This window comes from Lepidothrix coronata, unplaced genomic scaffold, assembly GCF_001604755.1.
Source record: "Lepidothrix coronata isolate B3197 unplaced genomic scaffold, Lepidothrix_coronata-1.0 Scaffold113, whole genome shotgun sequence".
NCBI classification, from domain to species: Eukaryota; Metazoa; Chordata; class Aves; order Passeriformes; family Pipridae; genus Lepidothrix; species Lepidothrix coronata.
This window is the reverse complement of record NW_016690293.1, coordinates 900,236-920,160: the sequence shown is the minus strand read 5'-3', so window position 1 is coordinate 920,160 and position 19,925 is coordinate 900,236. Positions and strand designations below refer to the sequence as shown.

General features: G+C 42.8%; 2 protein-coding genes across 2 annotated transcripts; both read right to left on the bottom strand.

The window, feature by feature from the left end:
* Positions 1-1,150: 1,150 nt before the first annotated feature.
* Positions 1,151-6,296, bottom strand: LOC108502181 (retinol dehydrogenase 14-like). Its single transcript, XM_017824805.1, has 2 exons — positions 5,949-6,296; positions 1,151-2,670 (listed from the first exon to the last, which is right to left on the bottom strand). Exons 1-2 carry the CDS (start codon positions 6,294-6,296, stop codon positions 2,053-2,055), a joined length of 966 nt encoding a protein of 321 aa, XP_017680294.1. The 3' UTR covers positions 1,151-2,052.
* A 4,285-nt stretch (positions 6,297-10,581) lies between these two features.
* Positions 10,582-17,303, bottom strand: LOC108502180 (cytosolic 5'-nucleotidase 1B-like). The gene is made up of 6 exons (XM_017824804.1): positions 17,156-17,303; positions 16,749-16,916; positions 13,842-13,971; positions 13,247-13,369; positions 12,413-12,597; positions 10,582-11,474 (listed from the first exon to the last, which is right to left on the bottom strand). Exons 1-6 carry the CDS (start codon positions 17,282-17,284, stop codon positions 11,136-11,138), a joined length of 1,074 nt encoding a protein of 357 aa, XP_017680293.1. The 5' UTR covers positions 17,285-17,303; the 3' UTR covers positions 10,582-11,135.
* Positions 17,304-19,925: the final 2,622 nt, after the last annotated feature.

Genomic DNA, 19,925 nt, shown 5'->3' with positions numbered 1-19,925 from the left:
GGGACTTCCTATTCTGCATCTCTCATTTCAGTACAAATCCACCTTTGCTGCTTTGAAGGCAAGTGTACATTTTATGTTGGTTATTCAGTCTAAAAATTATGTATCTCTCTGCTCCTCAGGCAGTTTCAGTGCAGTTCTTTACTACAGTATTTTCAGGCTAACCATCTTCTCCGTTCTCCACCTTTGTATGCACGGCTTTCCTTGGAAAAGGTATACACATTTCAGCAGAGAAACAACACAGTAGTGTTCCTTTAATATTTCTTCAGTACTACTGAAACACAAACCCAGGTTTGGCTCAGCTTCTCTGGATCTCTATAGAGAAGTTAATGTTAATGAACTTTTCATTCTTCAGCTACCTGTTAAAGGTGCTGCCTGCAACCATTTATGGGTATTTAAAGTGAAAATGTGAAATGCAACACTGATGATCAAAGCAGGACTTCTCTGAGCACAACTCCCTCTGGCATCAGTTAGAGAACTTTGTTAACACTCAGAGTATGCTTTGACAACACATCCACCTCTACACCTTGTCTTACAGTGAGCAGTTCAAAGCTCAACATGTTACAGGATTTTAAAAACCTGCTCTGCTTTGTAGCTTGCCTTTTGATTTTCTGAAACACTGCTTTCTGCCCTACCCAAGTCACTTGCCCAGCACTCAATCTTGCTAGTAAAGGGTAAGGCAAGCTCAAGTCCATTCCACTATGCAAACCCTAAAATATGCTGAGTTTGAGTAAACAATCAGAGAAAGAATCTAAAAAATTTAGCTGGTTGCCACCTGAGCGGCAGAACTGATGTATTTATATGTAAGCACTACTGAATACATTTTTTATTATTGATTCTCCTTTAAGTAATATTAACATAGATCACTCTAAATTATTCTTCCATATTTATACTAAATTTATACTATTTAACTACTAGAACTTTTTAGTAATGTAGAGCAAAACAAAAAGACATAAACGCCAATACGAACCCCTAAGTTACGTTAATTCATGCAAAACCCATGTATTTGTTTGCAGCCCATTTTATTTCTACCAGCCTCACACAACAGACTCCCTAAACCAACACAGGTTCATCTTCTGCTTTAATACAAGGCTGCTGTATTAAGGCTGCTGGTTTCTGATACATCTCCCACAATGAAAGAATGAATGCTAAGTCTTTTTTTACAAGATTTTATTAAAGAATATTCAGTAGCTGTACGAGACAGATTTACAGAACATTACTTAGTTAAAGTGCCATCAGTCAAGGCAAACACACAAAGTGAGATTCTTCGGTCTAATCTGGGTGAGGTCTTACAAACTTTGTATGCACACAATTCGTGCCATGCAAAGCCCTATAAAGACCACAATACATCTTGCAACTAGCCTTTTAATGAAAACCAAGGTTTCAAGAAACAGCAAGTTCAGTACATATGAAAATAAAAATACAGCTTGCACAACCAACTGTACTTACACATTGAACAGCAGCAACATCACTAAAAATAGCTGACTTTGTGCTTCACAGCAGAACTGCACACGGCTCAACAGTTCTGTTTACTGAACGACGGAGCTGTCAAGCCTTTGAACAGAACTCAGAGGCCTCAACAATTACAGTGCAAGATATCAGTAAAATTCTTTATTCCATGTATTATTCTGATGGCTGATAAAAAGATGATAATTCTATTATTAGGACTTATTTTCACATTTTTTACAGAAGTGTTTCACCATCAGTACCTTGCATTTTCCAGGCTGATTACAAGTAGTGGAACATGAGAAATATGCATGTATATTGCAAAACACAGTTCTGTTCAGTTTTTATTTGTAAAACATGAGTTTCCAAGCAGATTTAACGAGAAATTATATTCACACCCATAAACTGTATTTCAGACTTTTGTGAATGCCTATCTCTGTTGAAGATTGTCTTTTGTTTCAAAACAGTTCCAACATAAACCACTCCCTTATTTCATACTTATTGAGCAACATACTCTGTATTCCCATAGCATTTAAAGTGAGAATTTCACTTTTGTAAAAATGCATTGCATAGTTATCTGCACTCTGTTTTGCAGACACCCCCTGGCACTTACTTCAATAAGCCAACCATCACTTCACTGATATCCCACAACTTTCTTGCAACCAAGTCATCCATGGCTTTGGGCAGGAGTTCTTCCTCTTTGCAGTCTCCAAAATATTTTCCTGTCACGCCTTCAACATCAGGAGAAGAGGCCAAATAAATAGAAGTCTGGGCTCCTTCCAGAGGTGTTTTGAAGAAAGCCCATGACACCAAGTTGAACAGGGGTTTGGCCAGCAAAGGAATATTCACGTGTCTGCCTAGATTTGTTCTGACAATCCCAGGATGGAGAGAGTTGACGGTGACTCCTGTGCCTTCCAACCGACGGGCTAGCTCCCTTGCAAATAATATATTAGCCAGTTTACTTCGACTGTAACAAAAGCTTTTATTGTAACTTATTTCACTGTTCAAGTCTTCAAAGTTGATCTCTCCATATTTGTAAAGCTTTGAGGATACTACAACAACCCTGCTCGGAGCAGAATTTTTGAGAAGGCCCAGAAGAAGGTTGGTGAGCAAGAAGTGACCCAAGTGGTTTACACCAAATTGCATCTCAAAACCATCCTCCGTCTTCATGTACGGACACTGGAATACCCCTGCATTATTTATCAGAACATCCAGCCTTGACTCCTCCTTTAAATGTGAAAGAAAAAAATCATTCAGTTTTAGAATTGTCACAAAAAACATATTATTACGCTTCATATTTCTCACTGGCCATTGTTAGAAAGAAAAAATTTCATTCCTAGTTTTTTGAATTGTAACTTTCTGATATTCTCTTAAAGCATTGCTGAAAAAAAACCCCTAAGTTGAACTACCACTAAACTGAGTACTTGACCTCAGTAAGATGCACGTACATGAGAGTAGGTTTGTATCAACTTTTAAAGAAAGCAGAGAACACAACCATCTGCTTCTCCAGGAGCAGCTTCTTCTGTAACAATTCAGTGATAATTTACCTTTGTAATGTGTTTTTTTCCCCCTCTAAAAAAATAACCTGTCTACTGCACTGCAAAAGGACACACATTAATTTATGGCAAACATGTGCTACAGCAGAGGGGTCTACTGAGCAAAAGACATGCAAACATGGAACACAATGTGTTAGCTCAAAGAACTTAACCTCAGGGCTGAAGAGGAACCATTACATTGTAGACCCACTATCTTACTGGGATGATGTCATGAAAAACTTTTCAAAACAATGTTCTTATGATTTTAAACACTTATCTTACTTTAGAACAAGCACATGTCATTGTGCTCCTTGGTGGCAACTATGGAGCAGGACTCATAGAAAAGTAGTACTCATGTTTCATACAATTTGAGTCCAACAGGTCTACTCAAGAACTAAGGAACCAAAGCTTGAAATATCTATGAGTTGCTCAGCACATGCTATTTGATGGATCAGTATTCTGGTTCAAGTCAGTAAAAAACAGACTCGAGGACATACGTTACACTCTACAGAATCAGGGGGTACAAGGAATTAACAGAGAGGGCGGTATGGATAATTTAAATAGATGCATCATGCACTTCATGCTCCGGAATCCACTCAAAAATTAAGAGCTCTCTGGTTTACCCAAAACTAACTTTTTAAAAAATACAGATTAAAGTAAGCTGCCTAAATAAGCTCTGAATTCAACACTTTCACCCACCTCTGACAAAAGACTGTGAAAGCATCATTTATGCTTGCATGAATCAGAGGCAAATGTATTCACTTTCTCTAGAAAGTGAGTCCTCTTTGCTATTAATTTTTTAAACCCAATGCAGGGACTGGAAGGCAAGCTGAGATAATTTTGGGCCATTTTGATGACAAAAATAGAGAACCTCATAAATGAATTCTGTACTATTTGCCTTTTATTTCACTGCCATTAGCAGCAATGATACAAAGAGAGCAAAACCCAAATCTGCACTTGGCATTCAGTTAAAGGTGCTGGCATTTGATCACTCAAAACTTCAAGTACTTCAATTTTAGATTGATTTCTGTGGGACTTGAGGCTGCTCAGTATTTCATATAATTGGGTCCCTGAGGCATGATCCAAAGAGTGTCAAATTCACTTCTCCTCTTCACCCAAAGGGACACAATGGTCACTAAAGCAGGACAGTAGTGATGAAGTACTGACTGTACATTTGCTTACTGAAGTGATCCTTCTTTCTTTAAAGAAAAATATCTGACTGGAGGATTTATTTTGCAAGACTTAACACTTTAAGAAGCAAGACTTCCAGGTGTGCCATTTTCTGAAATTCCTACATTTAATAGGAGTAATGTGATCAATGCCAAACAGGCAGTTACTACAACCAAGTGCAGCAGAGTGCACCAAACACTGCTTTGATGGACAATGCTACTCCTTGCAGCCTCTGAGCTCATGTCTGTTTTCTCCATTTTCCCATGGAACTCTCCAACATCTCAAAGTGTTTTAAGATGTAACCACTTTCAGCTTCTCAAAGTAAAGCTCCTACAAATAAGGCCAGTCAGTGGGAACGCAGTTTCCCCATCTTGCCAATGTTTAAATCTTCTTTGTGTCAAACAAAAACCAGAAGAGTCCCCAAACAAACCCCCAAGTAACAGCTCTGAAAAGGACTCACAGAATAGGGAAGGTAAGTAACGTGGACTTGGGTGGAAAAGCTCTTGAAAGTATTTCTTGAGCTTGCATACCTTGTCATTCAGGCGCTTTTGGAATTATTTCAATGCAAGTTAAAACAAGGGTCATCAAAACTCTGCAAATAACACACTCTTTTCTTTACCCAGTTCTCACTTAAGAGCCACTTGTACTGTCTTTAGCAATAAAGAGATGCTAACAAATTCACATTTTTTTCATATTTTGTACTATAAAAGATATAATTCTTAGAAGTTAAACAGTATGTTTCATTTTTGGTGTGTGTTTATTATACATGTTTTATATCCTTTTGTGTATTCATGTGTTCCCATAAGACAGAAGCAAGACTAAACCTTATCAGTGGATTCATATATATGAATGTATGACTACAAAGTGTCCCAGTAGAGAATTTAAAACTTGACATTTAAGTTTTAGAAAAACCATTTGAAAATTAATGCAATAAAGTCCCTCTGGTTTTTTGTCTCTCACAACAGTATCTGAACATCTTTCAAGTACTTAACAAACACTTCTCTGAGCAGCAGCAGAATTTATTAAGCCTGGCTTCCCATGACTTCGTGTCTCATGGCTTGAGTAGCAGCTAGATGTGGTGAGATCAAAGTCCCAAAAGATGCTTTTTGTGGGATGAAATAATGCCTCCAACAGTGCCTCCCCCTGCTCTCTGGTGTCTAATAACACTGTCGAACTCATCTAGTGGCATTTTTGTCAGGCAAAGCAACTGGATGTCCCTGTTCTCCTTAAACTCAGATTTTCAGGAAATCTTCAGGAACTTGATATATTCAAAAATATCTATCGACTAGACTCAGCTGGTGGTGGCCAACAGATGTGAAATTCTTGGGGGCGGGGGACAGACAATCTGAGGAGGGGGCAGAAGGATGTCTTGTGCATGTGAACAGTGCACTGGTGAACTTCTATTTTTTTCTGGAGACAAAGCTGAGCTGTAACACCAATGTAAGGCAACAAAGGTTACGGTAGTTAAGAGAGAAAGGAAAACAAATCACTTATCTCACACAGAAACAAGCGCTTCCTTTCCACAACTGAAAAGGTTTGGGATATTTTGAACTGGAACAGACCAAACCAGTAGGAACTTCATTCTTCCACGCGCTAATTCACGGTCAACTTGCTCACACCCTCCTCCCAGACCCAGTGCTGACCTCGGCGCCATCCCGTGCCCCCACGCCGAAGAACGGCCTCCTCGGACCTGGAACTCCAGGAGCCAACACGGAGCCCAGGGGCCGCCGCCAGCACGGCCCAGCCCGTGCCCTCCCCGGGGCTCCGGGACAACGCCGTCCCCCCGCGGCCCCGCCGTACCTGCAGGACGCGGTGGCAGAAGGCGCGCACGGAGCGAAGCGAGGCCAGGTCCAGCTCCCGGACCACCAACTCGCCCTCGCCCTCTGCCCGCTCGCCCACCTCGGCCCGGATCTCCCGGGCCGCCCGCTCGGCCCGCGCCCTGTCGCGGCAGCCCATGATGACGCGGGCCCGCATCCGCAGCAGCTCGGCCGCCGCGGCCCGGCCCAGCCCGCTGTTGGCGCCGGTGATGATGACGGTCTTGCCCCGCATGGAGCCCGCGGTGAGGGCGCGGGCCGTGCCCCGCAGCCAGCGCCAGGCGGCCGCCAGGAGCCCCGCGCCCAGCGCCAGCGCCGGCAGCGCCGCGGCCATGCCGGGCGGGAGGGCACTGCCCGGGCGGCGCGGCGCATGCTGGGGCTTGTGGTCCGGGAGGGCTGAGGGAGCCTGCGCTGTGCTCCTCGGTGGCGTAATGTTCCCGCAGTGAGTTTGCTGATCATAGGGAGCTGCGGGGAGTGGTGGTGCGCCTGAACGAAGGGTGTGCTGCCGTTCAGCGAGACCTTGATAGGCTGGAGAGTTGCGCGGAGAGAAACCTAATGAGGTTCAGCAAGGGCAAATGTAGGGTTCTACACCTGGGGAGGAATAACCCCAGCACAGGCTGGGAGCTGACCTACTAGATAGCAGTTCTGCAGAGAAGGACCTGGAAGTCTTGGTGGGTGACAAGTTGACCACGAGCCGGCAGTGTGCCCTGGGGGCCAGAGGGCCGGTGGTATCTTGGGGTGTATCGGGAAGAGTGTGGCCAGCAGGTTGAGGCCGTTTGAGGAAACGAGTAAGCAACCCGAGAAGAAAACCAGGAGCCTTTCATCAACTTTCTTGTGACTTGTCTGGACTTGATAACCATCTGCAATAGTAACCTCCCCTGACCTGTCACATGTGGGTGCTACATGCAGTGTTGTCACATTGCTGCAGTCTAGTCTAAGGTTTCATGACTTCAGCTCATGTTACAGCTGCAGAAACAGATCAGATTTTTCTGGGAGTATCCTTATGTCTTTTCTGGCTGCCTGTCATACTTCTCAGGCACCTTAAGGGCTGTATAGGCGTGACATCTAAACACTCTGAATTTGCTGAGACTTCTTCTATCTTTGTCTTCACCACAGAAAACTCTCTTCGTTCTCAGCTCTTCATTGTGAGCATCATGGTTACACCAAAGGGTATTTTAGCCAGGCCACACCATTGCATCTGCGTGTGATGCTGATGGATTTTGGCATCCTTAACATGGTGTAAGAGCCATCTTGAGGTGTTCTTCCATATGCTCTTCTCACAGTAAATCATATACTAGGTAGTGTTGGAGCCACCCCCACCTCTGCAGTCAAGGACCAGGAGAAAGGAACAGTGGTCCCCAATCAAAATAGGAGAACCAGGAAACGCCCTGTTAGAGGAAGAGATTCGTTCTGTAAGACATCTGCCTGGTGAGAGGTGAAGAATCTGCTATTCATCATCTGGCAGTGGAGACTCTGGCAGTCACCTCTGACATACCTACTACTTCAGAACATTGTGAATGTGTTGGAGAGGTCACTGCCTTGAGGACCCTGCCTGGGTCATCAGTCCAGCCTTCAGTGCAAGCAGCATTGTGCTCAGGAGCTCATGGGTCACAGTGATCATAAGCTGCTCATCAGCAGGGATGATGACATTCAGATGTTGTTCCCAGATACTCCTGAGCAGGATAACTAGAAATTATTATTTATTCTAAGACATTGATCTGCTTCACCAATTTCTCTACCCATCTATTATTGCACCTGAGGTTGTGTTTAGCAATACTGCAGGCCAGTGAAAGTTACAGGATCTGGCAGAGGATCCTCTTCAGGGTGTAGAAGCCCTCTGAATCCCAAGTCCTTAGAACAGAGCATGATCCAAAACACATGTTGGAACACATGTGATGATGATCATTTCTGAATTTTCATCTGAAATATTTTGTTTCCTCTAGATGGTTGTTTAACTATGCATGACATGACATGCTAGCCTGGAAACTGCAAGGGTGTCTTAGAGGTGTGAAGGAACTGGGGAACATGGATTTATTATGTCTTAGTAGCTGGTGGAGGATATGTTCTTCTGTAAAAAAAATAAATAAAAATAAAGCAAAGTCACCTTCAGAATCTCATTTCTAATATTTTTGTCCATGGGGATTGGTAGCAGTAGGAGACATGCCCATTTGTCTTACCTGGACTCTTCACTATGATGTGGTGCAGGAACCTGGAAGCTAAGGGAACAAAAACTGGCTTTGCCTGATAAAGTTCTTTTTCCACACAGAATTCATCTGTGTTATCATTAATCCTCTTCCAGGTTTTGCCTGGGATGACAGTTTCTTTTTCGTAAGTCTGTCTTACAGTGTTGCAAACTGGATGATATACAGAACAGTCCTCTCTATTCCCCTCTTTCTGTTGTTTTAACTGTGAATGGCTCAGGGTTATGAGGTGCCAGGGCGTAAACTCATGGTATTCTCATGAGCGTGAGAAGCTAGACATTTTTTGTTGAGTTTTCTTGTTGTTGTTTGGTTGTTTGTTTTGCTTTGCGGACTGGAATGTTATTAAGAGACAATTCTCTTCTATGTCTACAAAAATAGAAAACACTTTCCCTCAGCTCCCATCCCATTTCAGAGAATTTCCTTGAAAAAGATTATTTCGGTCCACTAGCCAAGCTGTGCCTTGGAGCAGAAGAAAATAATTTTAACAGGCAGAGACTGCTTGGCAAGCCTGAGTCTCCCCAAACATCCAGATTAGTCTGGAAGGCACTTGTATGAACGAATGAGGCTCCACTCACCCCCCATGCTGCCAGCTGGATATGCAGAGAAGCAGCCATCGAGCCTGGGACGGCTGCCTGACAATTAAAAAGCAGTGTATAATCTGAACAAATATCTAAGGATATTTTGCTCAACTAACTTAAAGGAAGCGATTGTGGACCTTAGCATCAACTTCTGAACTTTAATGTCAATTTGAATTCTATGACTAAGAACATAAATTCTACTGTGTACATTTAATATGTGAACTCTTTTCATGTGTGCCTTAGTGCTGTCAGGAGTGACACTGCAGGAGGGAGTCCTCTAGTACTGCATGTACAGATCAAGAACTGGAAGCTCCTATGTCCTGGCCAGTAGGTTTCATTCTTGCTGTTGGTGCATGATTGATCAGAAATAAAGATAAACATAACAGACCAAATAATTCAGCTTCCAGTTTATTCACTGATTTACATGCTTACCCTGTCAGGCATGAGACTCACCTCTGGACTCCTACAGGGATCAGGGATCCCATTAGACTTTTTCAGTATCAAGACTTAGTTGTTCTGTTCAATGAGAGTCAAGTGCCAGCTTTATGTTTCCCACACCAAACCCCTACTGGTCTAACAATGCATGGATGAAGAATGGCTAATCCATGTTCTGCTTCAACAAGGCAGGACCAGTCTTCCTGAAATTTGCAGCCATGCTTGTGTGGTAAAGGTACACACAAAATTTATATTCCATAGCTAAGAAATATTTTTGAATTCTGAGCTCTCACATAAAAACATCTGCTAATAACATTTTTCATAATATCCATTTGGCAAGGTAATTCTATCCCATCCTGGAAGACAATGACCAGGCCTCAGTTATTCATGTCTTCCTCACCTCCTGGCTGGGCTCAGAAATGTGATACATTTTGGGCACAAAGCCCTTAGCATTTATGGAGTTCCAAGTACACCAGAAATCTGCAGTGCATCCCATCAACAACACATATTAGTGTGAACACGTGAAAACCTTTCCAATGGTTTCTATTCATGTTTCATGCAGGATCAAGGCTTTTGCCTTTGCTTCCAAAGAACTTTGTGGCTTGGACCCAGAACATTAAAATGATCGCCTATGTTCCTGGGAGGGAAAACATATTTAATGCAATGAAGCTTTCTGCAATAACGAGACAGTTCATCCAGACAGAGGAACCAAACTTTCTCAGAAGCTAACCTGAGATTCTGGACCGAATTCCCTGAAGAACCACAGATCATCACAAGCCTGATTCACCATTTCTACTCCCACTGCAGAGCACATTCTTTTGGTTTTGTCTCTTCTGGTATAAATATACAGCAACAATAAAAAAAAAAAAGAACAGTTGTTCCACTAGGGAGAGAAAGAGAACAAACACCACCTGACAGATGTTAGTGGTGTCATTTGGATATCAGTTATACAGATAACACTGATACACAGGAACTGAGCATAAAAGAGGTAGAATAGATCTATGGAGTAAATTTGAAGTCATGTAGCAACAGGCACCTGTCCCCTGGAAACCCATTTGAGGTTGCTAAACTGAGTTCACTCAGATAACAAAACAGCTGTAAATCCTAAGGAAATCTAGCTAAAGAAGCAAATAGTTCCATCAACAGTATTATTTCTGGGTGGGTTCTCTGCTGTTACGACGTGTGCTCTAAAGCTTCAGCCTTTGTCCCAGTCAAGATACAGCATCTCAGATTTCTACCAGCTCTGTGAAATCTGCTGGGACTAAGTGAGACCTCTAGCAGCTCTCTCTCAAATTTGGCTGAAAGTGGTCCCTTCTGGTTTGAAACATCAGGAGGATGCTGATTACACAAATGCTACCTAGGAACCCCTAAACCTCTAAAACCCCTGCATAGAAAAATGACAATGTTCTGTAAAGCCAGCTTTATTACGGTAAGAAAACAATATAGAAAAATGTGTAAACACAAGATCAAGTAACCTAACATTTTACTGGAAGCTGAAACCTTGTGGTGACAGACCTACTGAACACATATTTAACAAGCAAACCACAACAGGTAAACATGTAAATTGTGTTTTTGTGAACTTCAGAAATGACTGCCAAGAACTAGCATTGCAGCATGAGTTTTCTTATAAATAACCCGTCAACAGTTTTTTAGAGAAAATATAACTGTTCTGTCTCTCAAAATAGCTATAAAAACAGTACAAATCTCTTCCTAATATCAAAACCACAGTGTTAGATCTAGACAGGTAAAAAATCTAAACTGCTTAAGAATTATATTAAAATAACTCCATTAAAAACTTACCTATATTAAAAATATTTCTTTTAAAGGCTGTTCTAGCCAGAAGTTGAATTTTTAAACAAAGTGCTTACAATACACATATGTAGAGGTTTTCAGACATAACTATTGGTTTATTAAGAGGCTGGCTGAGTTAAGAACTTTATCATTAATGGTGTCATCCAGTCAAGAAGATTTGTTGTACTTCTGAGCAACGCCATAGGGAACGTGTGCAGCTATGGTGCCTAATTTCTGTGCTCCTTCAATGTGGAACATCTGGTCATCAAAGAAAATGTGAGGGCGGATTTTCACCAGGATTGGTCCTTTAGGAGCTCCTGCTAGGAAAAGTGCCTCATCAATCTCCAGACCCCAGCTACGGAGAGTCTTCAGCACTCTGGCTCCAGAGCTCGCCGCACTTCTGGCTGTGACCAGGTAGGTCCTTATAGGACAATTTAATCGTTCATTTTTTGCATAGAACTTCTTCTGAATTTTCCCCAGGTCTTCCAGAAAACCCTTCAAAGGGCCCTGAGTATAAAATACCAGAAGCATATTTAGTATTTGTCCACAGTTCCCCAAAACATTCTTTTGCTTTCTTCCAGACTGCCAGTTACACACAGAATTCCTTTACCTAATGCTATGCTACTCCACAAATTCTCTGTGTAACATATCCAAATGGGTCTGCACCCTCACTAGGAATTCACACACTGGAAAAAAGTTAAAACCATAATCCTACATGGTATGATCAGTGGGAAAATAATTCTCACTAAGGCGATCTCTTACAATATAAGCTTATTACTATAGTCTTTAGTGTTCCTTTAAAAATACTGAACTCTTTTTACTAAGAACCATGAGCTGCAATTCTTTCTCCTGCACAAAAACCAGATTAATGACCATACTACACTCCAATTAAAAGAAATAAATGACAGTTTGGTTCTTCAAATTGCAATATATTGTACCATTCAGTATTTTCATAAATCAAGCTTTTATTATGAATTTATACTATTTTTAACAATAGCAGAATTTGTCCTTCAGTTTAAGCTGATGTTAAAATATTTGTGTTTTTTAGACAAATGGCATAGTTCTGCTTGGGAATAAGTAACCTGTTTCAATAACCAGAGTATCTCAGTGTTAGAAATTAACATTACCTACACAGTCTGATTAAAAAAATAATCCAGGAAATCAGTACTAGTATTTCTTTATCTAATAATACCCTTAAAATACAATTGTAAGTCACTGTCTTATATATGCAGTTCTCTCAGAGAAGTGAGAGATCTGGTGAAAGGACTGCAGTGGTGGCCTTTTTTATGTCAAACATGCATTTTAAAGACTATCCTTGAAAAGGAAATAAATTGGGTACTCAGCTTCCACAAAGAACACATACGCACTGGGGAAAGTGGAGAAACACAGCAGCAATGAAAGTCATCAGATCTTTTGGAAACTTACTGATTCAAGAAAATACAAACCTGTGCAAGAGGCTTATTTTCATTCAGCTGTTCATGTTCAAAAAATCTATCTAATCCTTGCTCTTTGACAATCTGTTCTGATTCATCAGAAAAGATAACAGCATCCCCATCAAATGCCACCCTCAGCTGTGTATCCGAGTAAGAAACATCTTTGTTGGCAGTGAACATCGTAGCTGATGCAATGCCTGAAAATGGATCAGAGAACCTCAGTTAGTCCTGCTAAGTCATTCATTAAACCACCAGCAGTTTGGTTCCAACAACTTATTTGTGGTGACCTTTATGTGTGGTGAGTGGAAATGATCATGAAAGCTAATTAGTAATGGCTGTTCTGTAACACAAATGCATAGAAGCTGTCCCATTGACAAAACTTCTTGGGACATTCTTCCTTCCATTTTCACATGGAAGAATGTACAAGAACAGTCCCCAAGGTGTACTGCAAATGAGACAAAGCAGGCAATTCCAAGGAAACACTCAATCAAACTATTTGCTATTTTTAACTTCTTATGAAACACAGAGGTTGTTTTTTTAAGTCGTATTGAAAAAGATGAGGCTATTCAAATAGAAGTTGAATAGAGGTGGAGATCCCTTTCTTGTTGAATAGGAGAAGACAGAAAGGTGTAGGGAGATTTGGTTGTCATATTAGTAGCCTGAAGGGTCAGAGAGGAACAGTATCATGTGATTTTATTTAATTAAGTAAAAATAAGCGGTAAACTTGCACTGTACAAAGTGGTGCCTTTCTGCATTTGATGAAGCAGCACTACTTTCTGTGAAAGACACACAGTATATTAATTTTTGAACAAGCTAAACAGAGAGATAAGGAAAGTCAATTCAAACCTGCTTCTATAGCTTCTTGCACTTTTTCAGAGTCTGCTGAGAGGTACAGGTTTGTAAGGTATGCAGTCAGGTAACCAATAGGGCTTTGTCCTCCCGTCATACAGAAACGTTCAATTGTTAAGCCTAAAGTAAGAACAGCACAAGGTGTGACTCTGCCTTGACACTGCAAACCTGTAAAAGTAACCTAAGAAAAGGTACACTAGCCTAGCTGACAGTAAACTTAAAAATAAAAATAATCATCGTAATTTCAACGAGTTACAAAACTTAAACTGACTAAAATGTTTGATCAATCCATCCTCATTCATAATTTAGGGAAAAAAAATCCCTCGAAGATGGCAGAGTAACTGCTGTGAAGCTGTATGTCTAGAGAGCATAGATAACAAACATCAAAAAGTTTAAAGACTTAAGATTCACACCTGACATGTTATATCTAGAGCATTGGACCAAACTGTTTAATATATCTCACTTGTGCTGACACCCAAAAATAAATATCAAAGCAGCTGTTTTTCCCAAGGTCAGAACAGGAAGAATAAAATTAATTCATATTATTATGCAACAGCTGTCAATTCTACCCCTTAGTATTTATTTTATTCACCATAGTGATTGATGCTGTTTATGAGCCTCACTCCCACTTGGGCATGGTTATTAGTCATCAGGACGATATCAAATCGTTCTTCATCATCAGGGTATAGTTCAAGAAGCCGGGCATTGACATGCTCCAGAGCCTGAAGGATAAAAATGTGGAAGTCAACAGACAAGTGGAATGTGCCTCCTTTTGTTAATCACTGTAGTTTTAGTGACAGAATTGTCTTGAAGGAGAATGTGAAATACCTGATAGCTTAACTTGCTGAACTTGTTTTATTCCTTTCTGCTTTGTTGCTCCCAGTAACCATTTGACTGGTTCATTTGAAAGGAGGCAAATAAGTTTATTTTGTTGAGTTACAGAATTTAACTTTCTTGTGGAAATCCTTTTTCTTAGGACATCATAATCATCCAGAGTAAGTCAATGCACTGTTGATCATTATCACAATCACTATTAAATTTTTTTCTTGTCCACTTGAAAATTGTTCTTGTGAAATCAAGGAGAAAGTATAAAGGAAAGTATATGTGCAGCTGCTTGTTTTGTGTGCGCAAATGTGAATTTGGGTCACATACTTATGCAAAGATTTACTGACACAGTTCAGGTGGTCAGGTGTCAAAGATCGTCCTTAAGTAATGAGTACAAAATCATATCCTGTCATACATGATTATCCTGACAATTTCTAATTGCAGTACTGAATGAGACAGATTTTGATTTGATATCCCTTTAAAGATAATGGGCCAACATGTTATATCCACAGTCTCGCATTTTTATTTCCTTGACCTTTCATCTGCTCATCTCTGTCTGTATCCATCTGTTCTCTCTTATTTAGAACCTCATCCCTTTGGAGTAAGACCTCCTCTTTGCATTCCTTGAATGGAATGGAATTCTTTCGGATTACAGCAATGAAATCAACAATGAATTATTAAATGAATACAAAGATGGATTGATTTTCGATAAGGTGCTTTAGAAAGTCAGTCCGGTTGTTAAGAACTAAACTACAAATTTAATAATTAAATTCTGGGAATCTCACTTAAAAGCATGGCTATGTGATGTGGGACTGTGCTTAGGAAATTTCTAAGTGAGAGCCTGGTATAAGGCCTAGGAAAAAATCTTAGTATGTGGTCATAACCTACTTCTACTCCTAATAATCTACTACACTGGCAATTTCTTAAATTATTAGGAAGTAGGGGTGAGCAGAGGAGGGGATATCATTTTTTTGTCCATTGCCTGTATACTTTTTACCCTAAGGAGACCCTGGCCTGTGATTACAAATCTTAAGTGCTACAAGCATGAGATGTAATACTTTTAAGTTAGTATTATTCCCTTTTGCCTTCTTTGTCTCCAAGTGGAAAAAGATGACTCAACAAACCCACAGTTCTCCAGCCTAATCGTTTCTGTGACTAAGCAATATAAAGAATTCAAACACAAATATCATACTGGAAGGGAATAGAGGTCAAGGTGCATTTAGCTAGGCATAGCTAACAGTTCTGATTTTCAAAGTATGAGGAGTTAAACAGTCAAATCTTGCTTTTACTTGAAGTGAATCTGACACTGAATTCTAACAAATCTTAAAAACTGACTCTGCTAGTAGGGCTGCTACATATAGGAAAAGAAGCAGTAAATTCCCTCGTCAGCCTATCCTCACTGGTGTACAAAGTGAACTATGACCTCATTTTTATGTTAAAAGCACCCTTAAAGTGCTTCTGCTATCAATACTACTAACAGCTATGCTATATTTACAGCAGCATGTGTATTGACATAAGTAATTTTTCCACTGTGTACATTCAAAATATGATTAATTAAGAAAATGTTTTAAAGTCCTGAGACTAAAACTGAATTACTCCAAATCTACTTTTAAAACTTGAGGTGTTCTACAACAACTCTGATGTCAACAAATATGATTGCTAATTATGATTTCATTAATTTTCTAAAATCACTGTGGGAGAGCTTATCACACAATTCTCAATGGACATAAAATTAACTCTGTACACAGCATTTTTTCAAGTCAGTTCCACTAAAATCTATGTTCTTCAAAACCATACATATTTTCAGGTCTTTTCATTTTTTTTGTAATTTCTCTTGCTTTCCATGATGGAGGCTGTTTTCCTTGGCCATTTCTCTTATATTGTGCAGTGAAAGTAAAATATTCCATTTCAGTTCTGCTTAAACCCTGATTCTCAACTAGAGAGTTTATTTTTTTCGCTGGTCCTCAAGAACAATTTCCAGGGTGACAACAAAAGCAAGGAAAAATTAAAGCAGAACAAAAGGAATTAATTTCTTAATAATTAGATTAATACAGAATCAACACTGTTTTGGGTTATTTGTGGGTTTTTTGGGGTGGAGGATGTTGGGTTTTGTCTTTTTGGGTTTGTTAGGTGGGAGGAGGTTGTAAAAAACTTAATTAGGGGACTATCTTGACTGAAAAAGGTCGTAAAAGGAAAGGTACTTTGTGTGCCCCATGTCCAGCAGAAAGCACAGGTTGCTCCTTACCCACATCTGGGATGTGATGCTGTGAGCCGGGATACAAACCGTGATGCTGAGGGTGCAAGTCCGGTCCCGGTGACAGGAGCAGTACGTGATCTGCTGCAGGCGTGCGGCATTAGTGTCGGCGGGAGGGGAGGGGATGTGAGGAGGAAAGGAAAGGAGAGGGAAGAGGAGAGGGAAGAGAAGCGGTGGCCGGAGGGCCGGGGCGCGCAGAGATGCTGAGATGCTGCCGGGCTCCCCCGCCGCAGCGAGCTCACCGCTGGGAGAACAAGTCCCGAAAACGTCTCCCCGGGTCAGGATTATCTCCGCCCAAGGACGCCTCGGGCTCCTCCTCTTCCCGAAATTTGGCCTTGCAGCATCTTCCTCGCCCCGCCGCACTCCACACCCTCCCTCGCCCTGCCGGGCCAGCCCGCCCCGGCTCACCCCCCCAGCTACCTTGACGAAGTAGAACGCCGGTCCAGGCTTGAGGGTGACGTTCTCGTTGTTTTGCTGGTACTCCACGTACTTCTCCACGCCCTGTTCTTGGTAGATCCGCCGCTCCTCCACCAGGTCGAAGAGGGCTCGGGAGGAGACGGCCACGGTGATGGCGTTCTGGGGCTTGGGCTGCCAAGCGACCGCAGGGTAGCGCTGGCCCGCAGCCCCCGGATCCCCAGCTTTCCCCCGTACCCCAGCTTCCCCTCGGACCCCCAGCTTCCCCTCGGACCCTCAGCCTTCCCCCAAGCCCCCAACCTTACCCCGGACCCTCAACCTCCCCTCGAGTCCCCAACCTTACCCCGCATCCCCAGCGCCCCCCCCTTCATCCCCAGCCCTGGCCTCCGGACCCCCGGCCCGCCCCCACGCACCGGCCGGGGTTTCTTGGTAACCAGGTTGTCGTAGAACGCCTTGGCCGCCGCCCAGTCCTGCTCGGCCTCCTGCAGCCGGGCCTCCGCCGCCTCGCTGGGCTCCGGCGCCTCCGGGCCGGAGCCGCTCATGGTGCCTGGCGCGGCCGGGCTCGGGGCGGGCGGCGGCTGCGGCCGGAGCGGGGACCGGGAAGCGGTGGCGACAGCGACAGCGGCCGCCCCCGCCCCGCCCCGCCCGGGCAGGGGGAAGGCACCGGCGCTGCCTTACCCTTTGGCTGTGCTGCGCCCGGGCTCGCCCGGCCCTCTCGCGTCACGGCCCGACCGGGCCCGCGGCGGTCCGGCCCTCCCCCGGAGCGGAGCAGCACCGGCCCCGTGGGGCAGCGGGGCCGCGGCTTCCCCGCATCCTGCACCCGCCCGCCCGCAGCGTTTCTCCTCGGGGAGTGCGGTGCCCGCCGCGTCCCCGCCCAGCCCACGCCGTTCTCCTCCACAGTATCCGGAGGTACTTGATGTCAGGCAACAGCCTCCAGCACCGAGTTTATCTACAGCGTTAGAGATTTATTATTTAACTGCAGCGGCTTAATTGATTTAACATAACTGCAACAGATTCCCAGGAGATTTCTTATATAATGTGTTTTAGCAATCAAAATGGGCGTGATGTCCATGACCTGGGGTCCTCTGTTCGACGCAGCAACATGTGCAGTACCTTCAAGAGAAAGCAATTTGGGCAGTGGTGTGGAGCGTGTGTGCAGCACTCGCAAGGAGCTATTTTGGCATGAGGTTGGAGTGGTCTTAAAATCCAGAGTCCCACACACAGCTATGGGCAGCATTTAATACACATCTAATACAGCTGTCTGAAACGGTCCTGTCTGCCTCTTAGGATCACCACGTGAACCACAGCAAAGATCCCCAAACTGATAAGCTGCAGGAGAGAGTGAGGAAGAAATCGGATTTGCTCCTGAGCCAGTAGAGGATCTGGCACAGCAGACCCATAGACTTTGCAACTGGTCACTCAGTGGGTATCTATGTCATACCTCATGTGATCACCATCCAAAGGGCTCTTAACATTTTGAATGGAGACTCTAAATATTGATTTTTGACCCTGCTCACTACCTAATCTTTATCAAATTTTCAGATCTTTCTGCCTTCATCCAGTCTCAAAAAAAAAAAAAAAACCAACACAAAAAAACAAAAACACCAGGATTATTTTTGTAACTTTTGCCCTTTTTTTTTATGTGGCTTCCTAGTGAAAGGAGGCTTATGTAATTATACCATCTGTCTGTCTTTCCTCAGTGATGTTCAGTTGCAAACAAATTTGAAAGAAGGATAAAGATCTCAAAGAGATTTAAATTCTTAAAACCTTTAATGAAAATCAACAACTTGCAATTTGTTGCCCTGCTGAGGAAGGGACTTAATTTGCTTGTTCCTCTGCTGTGCAGTAGTGAATGAATACTCCCCTGCCTGATCTGTCAACTCCAAATCTGCCACATAGCCTGTTGCTCAGATCACCAGGGAGGGACCTAGAAGCAGGGAAGTGGTGAAAATGAGGAGGTTAGAGTAAATGGGAAATGGAAGTTGACCATAGTGGGGAGGGGACCTGGAAATATGAGGGAAAAGGGGAAGTACTGACGGTAGTGTATTAGGAAAATAAATATGAAAAGACAAGATAGGATCATTGTACAGGCTGGTGTCATGGGAAACTGTAAAAGATATAACATAAATCTGAACAAACCTAATTTTAGTAACTCTGCTACTGATGGATGTTCTTGTTTTCCTTGAATTTTGATCCTGAATTGATCCTATTTCACTGTGGTGTCTAAGCTCAGAGCTGTAGTGTGTCAAATACTACTGAAAACACCTGCTCCCCTCCACACAGTAAGGTCAGGCTGAGCAGCCAAGCTGAGCCTGGAAAAAGGGTTCAAGCCACAGAACACCAACTCCTGGTCACAGTCACCATCACTGTCCTGCTCAGAGACTTCAGCACCACTCTTAAGAAGGTGCTCTCTAAGAAGAGGCTATTCTTGGTTAAATTGGTGTGTCCACTGCCCATGGAGAAAAGGGGAAAAGAACAGGAGGAATCAGGAACCAGTTCTTTAGTGATTACAGAGCTGAACTGTCATCCTTGCATGAACCTTATTGCCATCTTTGCATGGCAGTACATTTCCCAGAGCCATGCCCAGATTGGCTGCTTGTCATGCTGTGTTCCCCACCACCCTGCATCTACTCAGGAGCAAAATCAGAGCTCCTCAGGCATGTTCTTGGTTTTTATTCCCCCACACACCCCCTGTCCTTCCTGTCCAACCCAAGAAAAGAATCATCACTCATGAAGACTCCTTCTAACCTACACTTGAAAACTTAAAAGATGGTAATGTATGGGGCCCAAGCAGTGCTGTTGATGTGCTGCTGCTGAAAGCAATTCTATGGTAACAGAAATATTTTGCTTGCCAGACCCACATGGTATCTCTACACAACACTCAGCTGTGTGAACATATGCACTGAGCTGCCACGTCTCTGTTCTGTGCTTGGCTGCCTGCTGCTGACATACCCTCCACTTCCTCTTTTGCTGGAGAATGTGAGCTGAGGGTCTGACATGAAAGCTTTCCAGATTCATCACCTTATAAATGAAATCTTGACTTCTCAAATGCAGAATGTAGCAGCCTTATCTACATCTTAAACATGTAGTAATGCCCACGGGGTTCCAGGAAAGAGCTATATCTTGCTTTCACTAAACCTCTTGGGGAGTCTGAGAAATAGAAATGGATCCAAAATTGAATGA